General features: G+C 37.6%; 1 protein-coding gene across 4 annotated transcripts in view; it reads left to right on the top strand.

Moving 5' to 3' along the window:
• Nucleotides 1-15,070, top strand: part of TOP2B (DNA topoisomerase II beta) — a 61,851-nt gene extending 46,781 nt beyond the window's left edge. Inside the window, exons 22-36 of one of the 4 annotated variants that reach the window (XM_071429367.1) lie at nucleotides 802-936; nucleotides 1,351-1,551; nucleotides 3,212-3,407; nucleotides 3,565-3,656; nucleotides 4,776-4,931; nucleotides 5,060-5,143; nucleotides 6,058-6,255; nucleotides 6,594-6,738; nucleotides 7,991-8,149; nucleotides 8,944-9,151; nucleotides 9,663-9,742; nucleotides 10,056-10,166; nucleotides 13,361-13,477; nucleotides 14,279-14,376; nucleotides 14,586-15,070. In XM_071429367.1, the coding sequence (XP_071285468.1) occupies nucleotides 802-936; nucleotides 1,351-1,551; nucleotides 3,212-3,407; nucleotides 3,565-3,656; nucleotides 4,776-4,931; nucleotides 5,060-5,143; nucleotides 6,058-6,255; nucleotides 6,594-6,738; nucleotides 7,991-8,149; nucleotides 8,944-9,151; nucleotides 9,663-9,742; nucleotides 10,056-10,166; nucleotides 13,361-13,477; nucleotides 14,279-14,376; nucleotides 14,586-14,747 (2,142 nt within the window). In that variant the 3' untranslated portion in view covers nucleotides 14,748-15,070. Of the gene's footprint in view, nucleotides 1-801; nucleotides 937-1,350; nucleotides 1,552-3,211; nucleotides 3,408-3,564; nucleotides 3,657-4,775; nucleotides 4,932-5,059; nucleotides 5,144-6,057; nucleotides 6,256-6,593; nucleotides 6,739-7,990; nucleotides 8,150-8,943; nucleotides 9,152-9,659; nucleotides 9,743-10,055; nucleotides 10,167-13,360; nucleotides 13,478-14,278; nucleotides 14,377-14,585 lie in introns of all 4 variants that reach the window. The other 3 variants (XM_071429366.1, XM_071429368.1, XM_071429369.1) reach the window with 3 other exon arrangements.
• The last annotated feature ends 27 nt before the right edge of the window (nucleotides 15,071-15,097 follow it).

The following is a 15,097-nucleotide window of genomic DNA, read 5'->3' as shown; positions in this document are numbered from 1 at the left end:
AATATTGCTGCTTGGCTGTGATTACTAAGCCATAGAAGCAGAAACATCTTTTCTTCCCTATTTAGATCACAGTTCACTGAGTGTGCAATATCAATTTTCAAGACATAGTGGCTTTCCTTTTTCAAATTCTTGGGAATAATGAGATTTTTTTTTTTAATTAATGCAATCTATTGCCCTTCCTTTAGGACTCCTAGGCCTTCTGTGTAGTCTCACAGTCAATTGAAGCTCACTGTGCTTGAAAGAGGCAGTTCTGCCTCCATCTAGCTCCTTTCTGTATGCTGGTATGTGTTTGTGTCAAGCTGGATAAGGAAATCAATCCTGTTAAAAAAAATTCCTCAGCCTGTTAGCTACAATTTGACCTGGATGGGCTCCACTATCTTTGCCAAACAGAACAAAAATGAAAAAATGGTTAGGGGAGGTAGCACCACTTCTGTAAACTTATTGTGGGGTGTTAATCTGCTTTCTGTCATGCCTTAATTGTGCTTAGAGTATTCTTTAAAAAAGAGGAAGAAAAAAAAACCAAACTAAAGAATCAAAACAAAACCCCACCACCTCACTGGGTTCAGCTGCATCTTCTTAACAATTTTTCTAATCTGTGGACAGTAGGATAACTGGTCCTGTCACTTGCATGTGTGTATTCTGGTTTTTCTGTAGTATTTTTCCTATGACCTCAGATTTTCACATTCTGAAGGGTTTGTTGATGGGTTAGGGCAATATAATGATAAGTGTATGGAGTATGGAAAATAAATATTTTTTGACATTTTATTATAAAGATTATTACTTTGGTTTTTCCAATTTCAGCTTCCAAACTACAAAAACTTCAAAGGAACCATTCAGGAACTTGGTCAAAATCAGTATGTAGTGAGTGGTGAAATATTTGTTGTCGACAGGAACACAGTAGAGATTACAGAGCTTCCTGTAAGGACATGGACCCAGGTAAGTAATAGTGAAATACATTTTAATATAAACAAAAAAGAGTGAAGAATTCCTCATTAAATTATTTAATCCTACATCTGTGTGAACTTCTAACACAATTTCTGATTATACATACACAGAAGGGAACATGGTTTCATTCTCCTCTGTGCTTTTGTAGAAGATGGTTCTCTGTTTGTGCCATCAGCTGTCCATGCTTCTCCTGCATAATCCACTTTACAGGAGGCCTTTCTGTCCTGGTTTCTGCCTCTTATGTTTGTGCTACTCTTGGCCTGCATTTCACAGGTTATACTGGTTCTGTAAGTTGTAACTGGTACCAGATGTAATGCACAGAGCTTTGGAAGTTGATGTTGTTCATTTGGTTTGCAGTTTTAAGGCATTTCAAGTGGTTGTTTTTTGCTGCCCTATTTTCAACAGGTGTACAAAGAACAGGTTCTAGAACCTATGTTGAACGGGACCGAAAAAACTCCAGCATTAATTTCTGACTATAAGGAATACCACACTGATACAACTGTGAAATTTGTTGTGAAAATGACAGAAGAAAAGCTTGCACAGGCAGAAGCTGCTGGATTGCACAAAGTCTTTAAGCTTCAAACAAGTCTTACTTGTAATTCTATGGTAACTTTTTCATGTTTGGCTATTAGAATCCCTACTGTTGCTTGTTGTAAAATCAAATGTTTTTGTAGTATACTTTGGTTCTTGGTATTGAACAGTGCATTGTGTATTTGAAATTGTTTCAATAGTAGAAAACTGTAGTGATGACCAATACTAAGTCAATATGAATAAGTGAATCCATTTTATGATGAGTCTTTCAAATAAGACAGGCCTGGTGTAGTTGCCTTCTGTAATTGAAAATCTCCTGTGCAGTGAACCAAAAGTGGTTAATATAAAGTAGATCATACAAATAACTTTCTGCCATATTATAATTAGATTTGAGTTTTAAATTGAGACAAATTACATTTTTAAAATTGCACTTTCTGCAGGACTGTTACTCCTCTAATATGAATTAAATGATCCAATGTTCCCACCAGCATAAATCCAATTTTAGGTGGTAAGGTATAGCAAACACTGTTCTTAAGCTGCTTGAAGACATAATAGTGCTGTAAATTACTAAGAATATGAATAAATACATGTCTGTCTATTCTGAGAGGGATTTAAATGTAAGTTAATTTCTGCAAAGATTTCCAAACATCCTGTCTTAACAGATACTGAAAAAACAGTTCTGTTTTTTTTATGGCAGACACTACTTTCAGATATTATCACAAAACACAATATCATTATTGTTGCTATTGTTGTGTAGCTCAAAAGCTATGTGAAAATAGGTTAAAAATAAATTAATGACCATAGATTTGGAAAAGGAAACATGCCTTGCTCAATTAATTTTCTAGATTGTACTTGAAAAGCCACTCTACCAAATCAGGGTGATTGTATTTCTCACATTTAAACAACTGTAGGAACAACTGTGAGAATCTGTTGTCATTTTTACATTTCACAGATTACAAAATGTTTTGCAGCTGAATTCCTGCATTTTCTGCCTGCCAAAATAAATAATAAATTGTAAGGGCTACTTTCTGTACCTGTGTGGGAATTAATCTGCCCTAGTGTAAGAACCTTAAAAAGTTATGAGTGAGCTATGAGTGGCCAAGTGAGCTTGGCCGTTGTCCCCCAGCACCCAGATAGCTATTTTGGATAGATAAATCATCCCCTAGAGGGGTTTATTTCTTCCAGTTGACTATGGAGGGCACCAAGGGTGACTGGTTCACCTATAAATGTCTAAACTGGAGATGTCAGAAGCCAGACAGGATTAATCAATCCTATCAAGTAAAAATGATTTCTTACTTTGTGCTTGAACTTGAAGGATGGTAGTTTTCACAGCTGAAAAGTGACAGATTTCACAGCTGAATTGAAAGATTATTAAGGATTATTAAGCTTTGCAACTGTTACATTAAATAGTTGTGAATCATCAGTTGCCGCTGAACTTGTGATTTAATATGTAGATAAAATTAGTCATTCAAGTGAATTCAGGCACATTACTCTATATAGCTGTCTTTTTTTTGATTGTACTGCCATAAATCTCATCCTAAATCTCTTTGTGACTAAAAATAAAGACCATCCAGCTCTGTGCTAGCTCCAAAGTGAGGTTTGAGTTCACACTCCTTGAAGTTCCACTTTTTGTACAGTGCTTTTATACGTGCAGTAGAACCGAACACTTACCCAAGGGCAAACTTACAAAGTTTGAGTCCCACAGCCTCTCTCAAGTCTATCCTGTATTTTCTAGGTGCTGTTTGATCACATGGGGTGCTTAAAGAAGTACGAAACTGTGCAGGACATCCTGAAGGAGTTCTTTGATCTGCGGTTACATTATTACAGCCTGCGCAAGGAGTGGCTGGTGGGCATGCTGGGTGCAGAGTCCACCAAGCTGAACAACCAAGCTCGCTTCATCCTGGAGAAGATACAAGGAAAAATTACCATTGGTGAGTAAACAGAAATTAGAATTGTTAACAGTGGGGGCAGATCTGGAAAGTATTTAAGTATAGTAAAAAATACTTATATGCAAGATTTTCATGACACTGACTTTCCTTCTTTTTTTTTTTTTTCCTCCCCTCCTCTGTGTTTGTGTGTATCTTGTAGAGAACAGATCAAAGAGAGATTTGATTCAGATGCTGGTCCAGAGAGGTTATGAATCTGATCCAGTAAAAGCCTGGAAAGAAGCACAGGAAAAGGTAATAATCTAGATATTGTTGATGTTGTTACTGTTATGAATGATATTGCTTGTTTTCTAGTAGTCTAGCTTAATTTATAACACACACATAGCACTTAAAAAAAATTATTCATTACTCCTTATTGGCTTCCATTTAAAAAAACCACTGAACTTACACAAAAATAAAGTCACGTAGTACTCGTATTGTATATAGATAATGCTTAGAAGAAAACTAGATAGTACAGATCTAAAAATGAGATTGCAGAGGACTGAATTTCTTAATGTACCCAAATCAAAACTGGCAGCTTGATTTCTGATTGGCTGATACAGAAAGTGCTGCATTAGTTACCCCACATATACAACTAATTACTAAATGTAATTATTTCTACATAACTTATTAATTGTTTTTCTGTAAAGAAACATGGATGTTATAAACTTACGACTTTTAAATTTATTGTAGTAAATTTGACCTTGACCTTGATCTATATTTGTTTCCGCTTTTTTTTAAAACCAACCAGTTTTTATTGTTCCAAAAGAGAGATAGGACAAGTTTAATTTCAAAGTTACATCTCCATTACTATGGGCAGTTGGAACTGCTTTGAAAAGCAATCTTGAATTTCTGTCACCCATGCCTTTTCTGTACTTTGCCACTGTTTTAGCTATTTGTTTTCATTTCACATTTCTTTTGTATTTTTAATACTGTATTTTAACTCTATGAAATGATTTCTATTTTGTAACAAAACTGTTATTTAGAGAAATTTTGATCTACTCTCAAACCCCAGTTTGCACATTTGATACCAGCTGTTATTCAAAGGACTGTGCTCATTTTCTAAAGGAACAGGTATCTATGAATACCCAAAGGGCAAATGTCTCAGCCCTGAGATGGGTGGGACAGCACCAGTATCTGCAGCCAGCAGCATATAAGGCTCTAGCACAGGTTCAATTTGTTTTCTTAAATCAAAGGATTAAATAATCAGCTCTAGAAGGTCACAGGAACATGGCCTTTTGGAAAGGTCCAGAATATGTTCAGGTTATTGAATCTGTGAGGGCACACCTTGCTACTCTGTGATGGTGCTTTGGTCACAGTTCATGCATGCAGCTAAGATCACTAATACTTGTGATTGGGAATGTTTCACCTCAGGCAGCAGAAGAGGAGGACTCTCAGAATGCAAATGATGATGCCTCCTCTGCTTCTGGTCCAGCCTCTGGCCCTGACTTCAACTACATTTTGAACATGTCCCTGTGGTCACTCACAAAAGAGAAGGTGGAAGAGTTGATCAAGCAGAGAGATTCCAAGGTTGGTACACCTGGAAGGCTTGTTCTGAAACAGCACAGTAAATGCTGATGTGCCTGTTGGGATGTTTAGTCTTCAGTGGCATTTGCTTTAGTTGTGATTACATTCTCTATACTACTTTCATGTTTTAGGAGAGAGAACTAAATGATCTGAAAAGGAAATCTCCTTCAGACCTCTGGAAAGAAGATCTAGCAGCCTTTGTTGAAGAGCTTGAAGTATGTTTTACTTTATATATATTTCTAAACCATGAAATTCATATTAATTTAATTAAAAACACTAACTAATAAAAATTAATTAAAATTTAAGAAAAATAATTTTAAAATACCACATTTTGAATCAAAAGTAGATTCATTTCAGAATATAATGGTAACTGGGAAATCAGTATTGCATATCTGTGTTCTTAGTAGTGTTTCTCAGGGATTGTTTCTTGCATCTATCCAATTTGATGTTTTGTCCAAGTCAGTGATATTAAAAGAAAAATAACCAGGAGAAAGTTAGTTTATAGATGACACAAAAACCTGTGAGTAGTAACTGGTAATGGTAATAATTACAGTAGTTCTACATGATCTAATTTTTTGTGAGGCAGTATTACCAAATTCATAACTGTACATTCAGGAATGAAGTGTGTAGACTATAAATACTATTATGAGGGGTCCTTAGTTTCCCTTAGCAGTAATTCTGGAAAAAAAGGTAAAGTCCCTTTGGTGAATAACCTGCTGAACCTCAGTTTTCCATGTTTTCTGAAAAGGGCTGGTACAATCTTTTGAAGTGACACACTTCAAATGTTTAAATTAAATGCTGAAATAATAGAAACTTAGAGCAGTACCAGACACATACTTGCGAAATAAAAACTGGAAAGAAGAAAGATTTTTCAGTGTAACAGTGTCCAAAAGTTTGTATTTATTCTTGAATAAAAGTCTAGTTTTTAGCTCTACAGGGTCATGAATTTACCAAGATTAAGTGGACACTGTTCCAGAACTGAAAATTATGTTCCAATTCAAGTGGTATTTAAGGGGAGCCTTATGCTGCATGTATAAAGGAGCTGAATCTTAAATAATCATCATGTTCCACTTTGTCCTCTTTAAAAAATAATGTGTTTTCCCCCCTCCTGCCTCCTCTTGTTTGTTAGAAAGTAGAAGCACAGGAAAGAGAAGATGTTCTGGCTGGCATGGTTGGCAAACCAATAAAAGGCAAAGTTGGGAAACCCAAGATGAAGAAACTGCAGCTGGAAGAGACCATGCCATCACCATTTGGCAGAAGAATAGTTCCACAGATTACATCTGCCATGAAAGCTGATGCCAGCAGGAAATTGCTGAAAAAGAAAAAGGTAAACCAAAATGACTGCTGCAGTTAAATTATTGATTATTTAGCTGGTGTATTTTTCTACTCCAGTAGCATAAATCCAAATCGCCAGATTATCACTGGTGCTGTATTTGCACTGTTTTGCTCACCTAATGCATAAGAAATTTGAAATGGATTTCTTTTACATTTGCAAATCTCATGAGACTGCTTATTGTTCAGGTGTTTTTATTGAGATAACTTCTTTCCAAGACTATTCAACAAATGTTGATATACTAGTCTACATTCATTTATTATCATCTGCAAAACTGTTCCAGTTCAATCTTGAAATATAAAGGTGTAAATGATTTTATTTTGCAATTTTAGGGTGAAACTGATTCTCTAGCAATAAAAATGGAATTTGATGAAGAGTTTGGTGGTGTGCCAGCTGAGGGTGGTGGGGATGACTCACTGAATGCATCAGCTGCAGCAGCTAAAACCCCTAAACCCAAGAGAGAGAAGAAGGAGCCTGGTAAGACCCTTGCACAGCCATATTTCACCTTAGTTGTGTATTTACTGGGCATGAAATGTATTTTTAACACAGTGTGAGAAGGGAAATACAGCACAATAATCACTATTTCATCTGGTTTTCTTCCCTAAAATGAAATATTTGAAAGTACTATGAAATTTCTTCGTGCAAGCTACTTTCCTGGGGTGGTGGATCTTAACATTTTCTACATTTCAATTGTGGGGGCGGGTGGGGGGGAATCTAAATCTTCAAACTTGTGTATAGAAAAACAGATTATTTTTACATAATGTGTCTTATTCCTTGCAAACTGAAATGTCTAGTTTGTGTGCTCTTTGATATTGAAGGACAGGGCAGTTACCTTCAGCCCCTCAGTCTGAGTATAGATTGTAGAACGTGATTAAATAAATGTATTTTTCTATTGACATATTAAATCATTCCAACTTTCAGAAAGTTGTGGGTGCTGTGGCTTGGCAGGCGACCAACATTCACTTCCCCATTTCCTCTGCTAGTGGGAATTTATTATTGCTGTTTGAGGAATACACAGTAACAGGGAAGCAGCAACAAAAAAAGAAAGCTGGAGACAGAAGAGAAGGTTTAAGTATGAGGGGGTTTATTTTTTCAGAAAAAAGGCAAAAAACTGTGGTTGCACAAATTATTATTCTGAGATAAGATCTGGGTTTCATTATTCAGGGGCTTATCCAACCTGAGTAGATTCACTGAGTGCAGTTGTGACTGACTTGTCTGCTTGCAGCTCAAATCTCCCACAGCCACTGTTGAGCCAGGGCCAATTAGCCCAGCTTGACCTGAGCTTGCCCTGCAATTGGCTGACCACATTTTTACCCCCTCTCCACAATAGGATATCCTCTACTTCCCATGTTTGTTGTATTTATCCAATAATTGTTTCTGATTGTGTTCCCTGAATAATGGAAAACTGCACATTCTTTGCCTGGAAAACTCTAGCAACCTTTAAAGAAACACAAGTTTGATGGCAAAACTTAAAATTAGAGATGTTATGTTTTTTAGTCATAAAACAAATTTCTTTGGCAGCAGGCGGTCAGGTTCTGTGTGAAATAATTTCATGTTAAATCTTCCTTCAGTGAGGAGAAGAAAATTTATAACATTTGGAGGAGAAGAAAATTTACAGTGTTTAAAGGAGAACTTTTTAAGATGAAACTTTATACTAAATTTGTAAACAATTAGAAAAGATGAAAATATTTTTTAACCTGACTGTAGTAAATGCTTTTACTTTTGGCAGGTGCCAGGGTAAGAAGGGCACCATCATCTACAAAACCCAGTGCAAAAAAAGTGAAGAAAAGAAACCCGTGGTCAGATGATGAATCCAAGTCTGAAAGTGATTTAGAAGAAAATGAGCCTGTGATTATTCCAAGAGACTCTCTGCTTAGGAGAGCTGCAGGTACCCAAGACTTTGTGAATTGTGTATTGTGACTGAAAGTTTCAACTACAAACCCACATTTTCCTTTGACCATAGGACTTCCTTTAGGACTTTATTGCCTACAGGTAACTTGCATTACATTTTCTTCACTGTGTGAAGAATACTCTTAAGTCAAGATCAGGAATTTCTTATGAAAGATTTTGTAATTTGGATCAGAAATCTTGTCCCCTATTCTAAACAGTAGAATAGAAATTAATCACTAAACTAGTGAATTATAGAAGAAACAGACAAGACAATACTCTTACAAACAAAAACATTACTTTGATACAAGTATACTGCCAAATAAGGCCTACAAAGCAAGTAAAAAATTGTCAAAAAAATTCTGAACACTCCATGAAAACCAAGACTGAAAGTTTGGAAAGTATGTAAGTATGTGATGGTTTAAAAAACCCCCACAGAGTTTCTGGAAAATTAGGAAGAATATTCAAATCATGGATTCAAGAAAGCTTCAATTTTAAGGGAAGGATTCTCATTCCTTAAAAGTACTGATGCACAATGTCTCCATAATGCCTTTAGCTGAAGGTGGCTGGGCAAGCCACAAGAGGTGTTGAATGTTTGCCAACATCTAAATTATTTTTTATTCTTTTCAGCCCTTTATTCTTCCAGGCTGAAACAAATTTATTATCCACCATTCTTTCATCTTATGTACTCTGAGGCAGGGATTGTTCACTGACTTCCACTTTGATTTGTATATGTATGTGTATTATATAACATAAACAATTCTCCTGAATTGTGAACATGTGTGATTTTCTCAGCTGAGAGGCCCAAGTACACTTTTGACTTCTCAGAAGAAGAAGATGATGCCGATGATGATGATGATGCCAACAATAACAATGATTTGGATGAGCTCAAAGTAAAAGCCTCTCCAGTTACAAATGACAGAGAGGATGAGTTTGTTCCCTCAGACAGCTTAGAAAAAGATGAGTATGACTTCTCCCCAGCCAAATCAAAGCCATCTCCAGAGTAAGTACTGTAACTCAGTAGGATTTTTTTATTAATAATTTTTTTCAATGCAAAAGTTTCTGAACAAAACTGAGAAGCATCAGCTGTTATTGCTTTACACGCACCGTGAAAAATAAAATGGGGAGGAATTCAAGTGTATGTTATCTCAGCCTTGCAACTGACCTATGCAGGGGTGACTCATGATTTAAAAGAATAATATAATAACATATAAAATAGTTATGATACACTGTCTCTAATATCATCTGTTAAACTATGTTTTTAAAGGTTCTCTGTTTTCTGTCTTGTGCCAGTCTGGTATAGAGAACTTATGAAAAAAATGTAATTCTGTTAATTTTAAATGTCTGGAGTTCTTGACTGGATGTCAATTTTAGGGGTTTGCTGCAAGCAGATGCAAAAATGCTGGAAATGTTAAAACAGGATTTAAATTTTGCGTGGATATTTATGATGTCCACGTACTTCACTATGTGCTTGATGTAACTCATACAATTCCCTTTTTTTTGCTTGTAAGTAGAAAAACATCTCAAGCCAAGAAAAATCAAGATTTTGGGAACATCTTCTCTTTTCCATCTTACTCTCAGAAGACAGATGATGGTGAGATCGTTTTCACAGTTCTGTTCAATTTTTATAGCAACTATTAATGGGATATTTTGGGGAGTGGTACATACAAACTTCACAGAGTAGTTACAGGAGAAGGATGTCCACATCCTCCCTCTTTATAAAGGGGAAAAGTGAAAGAACTTCTGATCTTTAGAGGAACAAAGCTTGTATCATAGGTAAGGAAGTCACAGCACATCCATCGCTGTAGCATCACAAACACTTTTTGAGATTTTTACTGTAGTTAATATTGATGTAATTAATATATGCCATGAATGGATCTTATTCTAAACTTACTCTGTGGTTGTAGATACAACAAAATTGGACAGTGATGATGAGGATTCTGCTCCTGTTTTCTCATCATCTTTTGCCCCAAAACAAACAGAGAAAATTCCAAGTAAAACAGTAGCTGCTAAAAAGGGTACGTATAGAATTGGCCTGGAAGCCAATCCTTTTGTTTGGAAGTCATCATCTCCACCTTTTCATTGTCTCTTCAGTCTTCAAAGTAGGAACTGCTTCCATTTATTTTGAGCTCTGTGAAATTCAGCAGTAGGGTATTTGAGCTCGTTGACATTCAGCAACAGGGTATGAACTTTCTCCAGTTCCTTAATAGTATTGTTTCTTTCCACTGGCTACTTTGTAATGTCAGAACTTCTTACATTCCACATCAGGAGGTGGTGTTCAGCCTTCAAATAGTTTAACTAATGGGAGGTTTTTAGCTTCAGGGGATAGGTAAAGTGGAGCATGCCAGCAGTTGGTGTGGAATATCCCTTGGGTCAGTTGGAGGCAGCTGTCTGGACTGTCCCCTCACAACTCCTTGTGCACCCCCAGCCCCTTTCTGGTTTGATGGTGTGAGAAGCAGAAAAGGCCTTGAGTCAGTGTCAGCAGCAGCAAAATATCCCTGCATTGTCAACATCATCTCCAGCCCAAATACAAAACACAGTCCCCTACCACCTACAATGAAGAAAACAAACTCTGTCCCAGCCAAAACCAGCACAGAAGGCTATCACTTTTTCCTCTTGGAACAGAGGATGAGAGACTCTCCTCAGGCTTCAGAGGTATAAATTCTTTCAGTTATTAGTCAGCTTTTAGAGCTGTCATCTTGCATTTTTTCCCTATGATATTGGGGCCTTTGTTTTTTAAAACTTCTTTTGACCAACTTGCAGCTGAACTTAATATATTAATTCTTCTGTAAAAAAAGGTACCTCAAGGAGAATGATAAGAAAGTAGCCAGTTACAATAGTTAACTTATTCTCTTAAAAATGAGAAAAAAAATATTGTTTTCTATTTTAGGCACCAGTGAACTGCAGCATCTTTCCACCCTTTCCCCCTTTGCCTCCCTATTTCTAATCTATTTCTTAGTGCATTGTGTCCACTCTAATTTGTTAACAGTTCAAATCAGTGAATGCCTGATTACTTCTCAAACACTTCCAGTTGTTGGTAGAGTTCTGTAGTACAGTAAATAAAGACTGCATACAGAAATAGCTGATCTCTAATAGAGTGGTCTTTTATATTGAATTTCTGTACTCCAGCAAATGGAAGAGTGAACTTTGTATGCAGTAGCCAGGCATGGATGCAATTTAAAATTCAATCTTTCTCCATCTCTGTTTTTTGAGGGTCTGGATGTAAGTGAATTGTCATTAGCCTAACTCAAAACCTTAAAATAGAGCTGTGATCTGTTTCTGAGTTTCTGATTAACCTGTACACATACAGAATAGGTATAAACTGGCTCTTTCAAGCAAGAGTTAAATTTTTGCCTTCTGAGTAGCCTTAGGGGCACTCTCCTTCTCAGTGCATGGCAGCATGACAGTTGCTTTCACCAGTTTTCAGCTCTTCTCTTCTTTTCTGCCCAGATCAGACATGACCACACTTTCATTATCACAGCTGGACAGTTCAGTGATAACCCAGCAGGTTTAGTTCATTGGTCATCTGGTTACACTTTTTGTAGACTCTTTGATTCTAAGTCCATCTTCATGGACTTGGCAGCAGCCTCCTCAGAACCCATTTTCTGGTAATGTCATATTCCACCCACTCACCCTCACACTGGGAGTGCTCATTGTGTGTGGCTGAAATGATTGTTCCAGAGCTGTTTGATTTTCTGTGACTTCAGACTCTGATCAATTTGGGATGAAATCTCTTGACCTCTGCTGTTCACTACAGAGGATCAAGAGGCAGCTGAACTTTTCCATGACTATTTGAGCTCTCTGTGGTTTTAGGGCTTTATAGTAAAGCCTAAGGGAAATTTGAAAAGCAGGCCAACTCTTGATAAGCAGCTGCTCAGCTGGAACAGCTTTGAAGAGTCCAGCTGCTGAGATTCTAGCAAGTGAGATCTACTCTTTGCATCACCTGTGGGACTGATACCATACCTGGACTTCCTGTTAAAAACTTGGGCTTCTTGAGAGCCTGTGTACATTGATTGTGCTGCACACTCTGTTTCCTGTCATGATACCTAGTGGAGAGCTTGGTTGAACTGATTTGCCATCAAGCTGCTGTCAAGAGATCCTTCACACTTGTGCAGCCATTAGGGGTGTAAGTTAAAGCAGCAGATGAGAATCCCCCTGTATTTAGTACAGAGGGAAGTCAGTGTTCTGAACACTGCTCCTTTAGCCACCAGGTAACAGCTAAGGGGTTTGATGTCCCTTGGTCACACTTCACAGGAGTTACCCACTGAGACCAGGCTCTGTTTCCAGAGAAAAATCCAGTGTCTGTGGCAGTGTGCTGTACCTCTGTTTCTGCAGTTCAAGGCATCATAACCAAAATGCTTGTAGAGACACTCTCTTGTTCTCCAAAGACATCCCCCTTGTGATCCCATAAATTAAATTTGAGTTCTCACAAACATCCACATTCCTGGTATCTGGAGAGTTTGTGCTTGTGCCTGTTTGAGGCACCTGTGGTTGACAGAGGGTAGGTCAGGTGTGTATCTGAGGTTTCTGCAAGACTCATTCATCATGACCTGATGATCTTAAGGGTCTTCTCTGACCTAGATGGCTCCATTATCCTATCCCTTGACACCCACTGTGGGAACATTGCAATCACCATCTTCTAAAGACAGCCAGATTAGTTGTGTGGCACTGACTGAAATTCTCCAGGAAATGCAGAATTTTCCCTTCCTCTCCTTTCAGCATTTTCCAAAATTCCTTTTCACAGAGATTGACAGAATGGAATGTCACAGAGACAGAGGCACTGCCTCCCAAACTCCTGCAGTAATCCCGGGGAAAGCAGTCCACAGTCATACCACCCTGAAGGCAAAAATGTCACAAGCAGCTGGATACTGTGATGTATCCAGCCTCTATGGTCAAAGTATCCAACCTGGAGGACTTCTGTTGCTGCTTTACCCACTAGTAACCTGGTTTGTACTCAAAAAGATGAACCAGTATTCAGCCAAGAACCTGGAATAGTACTGGGTGCACCAATCCTTCTCAGAGCAGGACACAGGAAACCTCCTGTTTATTCCACACAGTTCCAGCATAAAAGCTGAAGTGTGTTTTCCCCAAGTGCAGAAATCACTCATCTTGTTCTAATGTCTGCCATTCATGCCATAATTGGAGTATCTAGTACAATTTAGTATGTTCAACCAATTTGTGAATTTATTTCGTGTCTTTTAACTTCCAACAGCAAAACTAGATGCTCCCCCTAAGCCTAAAAGAGCTCCCAAGGCCAAGAAGGTGGAAACTGTGAACTCTGATTCAGATTCAGAATTTGGCATTCCAAAGAAGACGGCAGCACCCAAAGGTAGGAGTCACACCTGGGCTCTCTGGAGCACAGGGCTCACAATTATTTTAAAAACCACAATAATTGTGGTGAGTTATGAGTACACTGATCACTGGTAGATTACTCAGCCTTTCCTATGGCAAATACAATGTATTGACTTCTTGGCAAGCCATGTGTGGATGTTGTTATCTGACCTTCACTATTGGGAATGCATTTAATAGCTGCACCCCCCCCACACACCATCTTCCATTCTACTGGATACTGCTTTCTTTGAACTCAGCTCCTTCCAAGCCAGTAAAATTCTGGTAGTAATTGTAGTAAGTAGCACTTTCTGGGGTTTTAAGCCCATTTTTTTGTATCCCAGTTCTCTGAGTCCTCACAACACAGCACAGCAAGCAGTGTAATTGGAGGAGTCTGTAAAGGATGTGCCAGTGTTGATGGTTGAGGTTAAAAGTAAATTTACTAAATATTAATGGGGAATTAATGCTGTATAACCAATGCAGAAGGTGACCAAGGACTTGTAGTTCTACTTCAGTGTAGAAGTTATCTGATCTCATGGATTTTGTCCCTGTCTTGAACTGACAGCTTGAACTGTCAGGGTGAATGATGACTGCGGAACAAGTGGAAAAGATTTAAAACTGAGAAAATAAAAAAATACGTGTACTACACTGCTGTTGTGAAGAGGCTTGAGTAGTAAACTGGGTTTGAGCTTAACAGGTGGACATACTAAAGTAACTTCACTAGGGGGTTTTTCAGTTTGATAAAGTCTGGAGTTTATTTTTAAAAAAAAGCAACAAAGTTAACTCATAATCTCTGACCTAGGAAAAGGAAGAGGAGCAAAGAAAAGGAAAGCATCTGGTTCAGAAAATGAAGGTGAATACAACCCTGGAAAGAAAACACCCAAGTCCACACCAAGCAAGGTCAGTTCCATCTCTGCTCTCTTCTCTTTGTAAAAAGAACCTCACGAATTCCTTTCCATAAAAGTTAAGTTCTTTTAAGTTGCTAATATGGTGTTGGGGGCTGAGGTGTCATTAGCAATTGGATGCTAGAGAGGTGTTTCTTCAATTCTGAATATTAAAATGGAAAATGTACAAAGCATCACAACTGATTTGTCTTTTCTTTTCTAAAGAAATCCAAGAAGGCCACTTTTGACCAGGATTCTGATGTGGAAATCTTCCAGTCAGGCTTTGCCTCTGAAACTGCCCCAAAGCCACGGACAGGCCGGGCTAGAAAAGAAGTGAAATATTTTGCAGAGTCTGATGAAGATGATGATTTTGATATGTTTAATTAAGTGCCCAAAGAGCACAAAAATGTTTTCCAACAAGTATCTTGTGTTGTCCTTTTGTCCCCTCTGTTGCAAACTTTTGTACATTTGACTTATTTTATGTGATAATGTAATTGATGGTTTTTATTATTGTGTGTAGGCATTTTAACATTTTGTTCTTACACTTACAGTTTTATGCTCTTTTTTACTCATTGAAATGTCATGTATTTGTCTGACTGGCTTGTAGAGATGTTCTAGACAGCTGTGCTAAAGCACATTTTAATTGTCATGGTTGCAACAGCAAACCTGCTTTTTGAAATGAAGTTTAAACATTAAAAAATGGAAAACTATCGTGTGTGTGTGTGTATGTGTAAAGT

The sequence above is a fragment of the Agelaius tricolor genome, unplaced genomic scaffold (genome assembly GCF_023055355.1).
Source record: "Agelaius tricolor isolate 1412-34295 unplaced genomic scaffold, bAgeTri1.0.p SCAF_6, whole genome shotgun sequence".
Classification (NCBI taxonomy): Eukaryota; Metazoa; Chordata; class Aves; order Passeriformes; family Icteridae; genus Agelaius; species Agelaius tricolor.
This window is presented reverse-complemented; position numbering and strand designations above follow the sequence as displayed.